This window comes from Cherax quadricarinatus, chromosome 65, assembly GCF_038502225.1.
Source record: "Cherax quadricarinatus isolate ZL_2023a chromosome 65, ASM3850222v1, whole genome shotgun sequence".
In the NCBI taxonomy this organism is placed as follows: Eukaryota; Metazoa; Arthropoda; class Malacostraca; order Decapoda; family Parastacidae; genus Cherax; species Cherax quadricarinatus.
The window spans coordinates 3,724,005-3,727,004 of NC_091356.1; the positions used below are offsets into that span (position 1 = coordinate 3,724,005).

At 40.5% G+C, this 3,000-nt stretch overlaps 1 protein-coding gene across 2 annotated transcripts in view; it reads right to left on the bottom strand.

Annotated features, from left to right (window-relative positions):
- Positions 1-539: 539 nt before the first annotated feature.
- LOC138854633 (very long chain fatty acid elongase 7-like) overlaps positions 540-3,000 on the bottom strand; it is a gene marked incomplete at its 3' end in the record, with an annotated part of 45,996 nt that continues 43,535 nt past the window's right edge. For both annotated transcript variants that reach the window (XM_070098880.1, XM_070098878.1), the window contains 1 exon segment: positions 540-835. In XM_070098880.1, coding sequence (XP_069954981.1) covers positions 540-835 — 296 coding nt within the window.

Consider the following 3,000-nt stretch of genomic DNA (forward strand, 5'->3'; position numbering starts at 1 on the left):
ACTTATTTGGAAATAAAGATGTGTATTCCCTGGACGGAGAAATAGGTAATAAAGCAAAATGTACCTAACATAAAATAGAGATAATAATAAAGATAATATTTGCGCAAAATTAAAAAAAAAATGTTGGAAAATATTCACAGAATTTAGCCAAAATATAAACAGTTATTGAATGGAAATAAAAAAAATGGAAAATTATCTCCTATTCCATTAAAAATTGATTTGGAAATAAATATATTTAACGTACTTCAAAAAAACATAAAAAAATATATATTTGTTCTGCTTGAAAAATATTTAGTGGGAAAAATATATTTCACCTACATAAAAAAAAAGACTAGTATATAAAAATATTTAGAGTATATGAAAAAAATGAGAAAATAAAAATGTTTAATGTACACGTTAAAAAAAGATTGAAAAATAAAGAAAATATGTACCGAACATGAAAAAAATATTGTCAAATAAAGATAGATAAAAAAATCGAAAATGTAGTGTGTATGCACGATTAAAAAAATGACTGGGAAATGAAATACGTGTGTATTTACCTCATGAAACACCCAGGCGGAGAAGACCACTTGGAAGGCGTTGTAAAGGATCATTATAGGCTTCAAAGAGATGAACGGCTGGCGATCTCTCATGAGCCGCGGTCCGATCCACGTCACTGCCGTAATGTAAGCCAGCGACGCCACAAAGATCGGCGTCGGAGAGGCCACGAATATCCACGACTCGACACGCTTGTCTACGGGCATCTGGTCCATTACTAAGATGTTGCCGTATATGTACAAGAAGGTTGTAGCCATGGCAGCACCGCACCCGGTGGACCAGAGTTTCTTCTCATCTTCTGTAAAAGAAAACATTGTATACGAGGATTTTCTCCACTAATTGTACACTTGGACATGTACTCTCGTACCATTCAAGAAAATATATTTCTTTAAACATTTCACTTTACAGGATAAGGGATGTTATATACAGTATTAATGGCGTAAAAATCCGGCATCTTTATGAATACAACACAAATGCAACACCTGGGTTTCTTTATTGTAGAAAGGTTTTGCCAAGCAGTGACTTTACCAATCCCACTCAGAAAATAACACTGACGATGGTGGAAGATGTGAAGTATTAATTTGATGTGGTCAGTTCCTCAGGCTTGAGAGGTGTTCAATCCATCAGCTCATCAAAACTGATGGACCCAACACTTCCTTTCAATGTTAAGAGACTGATTACTACTGCTTCACGTCTTGCACGACTTCCAAAAGATTCATCAGTACCATGGGACAGATCACCTCAAAATGTTTCGTTATGTCTTTCAGTGTCCAGTATTATTCCCTGTGGACTGATAAAGTCACTAATTGGCGAAACGTGTCCACAATAAAGATACCCAAGTGTTGCGTATGTACCGTATTTATAACAGATGTTATTCTTACCTCAGCATCTATCAGGAACAATTAATAAATGACTAACACGCAGGCATTTGTTTACTGTTAGTTACTAAGGGAAATACGTGTAAGATAATTCTTGTGTACGTTTCGCCCCGCTCAGGAATGAACCCTAGTCCCTTTGTTTATGAATACATGACTACCATTGAGATATTTTTTAAATATTTACAAATCGAAATGTGTCTTTCGAAGGTTAAGGTTCAGCTGTTGGGCCACTCCTATGATCATTTATTATTAGGCGAGCCGTACCCGTACCCTGTATAGCTCTGTCAAAACTACTTATTAATGCACGAATGCAGTTAACCTTCGCTACAGCTGTTGCTAATGCTAGCAGATTACTCCACTTCCTTTTAACTAAAAATACATATTTTAAAGATCCATGTCACTCATGTGAGATTCTAGTTCCCATTTGTGTGTACTTGTTCGATTCCTTTGTGTGTCAATCTCTCAAAATCCGCTTCCGATATTCCTCTGAGTTTACCTGGAGTTTACCTGGAGAGAGTTCCGGGGGTCAACGCCCCCGCGGCCCGGTCTGTGACCAGGCCTCCTGGTGGATCAGAGCCTGATCAACCAGACTGTTGCTGCTGGCTGCACGCAAACCAACGTACGAGCCACAGCCCGGCTGGTCAGGAACCGACTTTAGGTGCTTGTCCAGTGCCAGCTTGAAGACTGCCAGGGGTCTGTTGGTAATCCCCCTTATGTATGCTGGGAGGCAGTTGAACAGTCTCGGGCCCCTGACACTTATTGTATGGTCTCTTAACGTGCTAGTGACACCCCTGCTTTTCATTGGGGGGATGTTGCATCGTCTGCCAAGTCTTTTGCTTTCGTAGTGAGTGATTTTCGGGTGCAAGTTCGGTACTAGTCCCTCTAGGATTTTCCAGGTGTATATAATCATGTATCCCTCCCTCCTGCGTTCCAGGGAATACAGGTTTAGGAACCTCAAGCGCTCCCAGTAATTGAGGTGTTTTATCTCCGTTATGCGCGACGTGAAGGTTCTCTGTACATTTTCTAGGTCAGCAATTTCACCTGCCTTGAAAGGTGCTGTTAGTGTGCAGCAATATTCCAGCCTAGATAGAACAAGTGACCTGAAGAGTGTCATCATGGGCTTGGCCTCCCTAGTTTTGAAGATTCTTATTATCCATCCTGTCATTTTTCTAGCAGATGCGATTGATACAATGTTATGGTCCTTGAAGGTGAGATCCTCCGACATGATCACTCCCAGGTCTTTGACGTTGGTGTTTCGCTCTATTTTGTGGCCAGAATTTGTTTTGTACTCTGATGAAGATTTAATTTCCTCGTGTTTACCATATCTGAGTAATTGAAATTTCTCATCGTTGAACTTCATATTGTTTTCTGCAGCCCACTGAAAGATTTGGTTGATGTCCGCCTGGAGCCTTGCAGTGTCTGCAATGGAAGACACTGTCATGCAGATTCGGGTGTCATCTGCAAAGGAAGACACGGTGCTGTGGCTGACATCCTTGTCTATGTCGGATATGAGGATGAGGAACAAGATGGGAGCGAGTACTGTGCCTTGTGGAACAGAGCTTTTCACCGTAGCTGCCTCGGACTT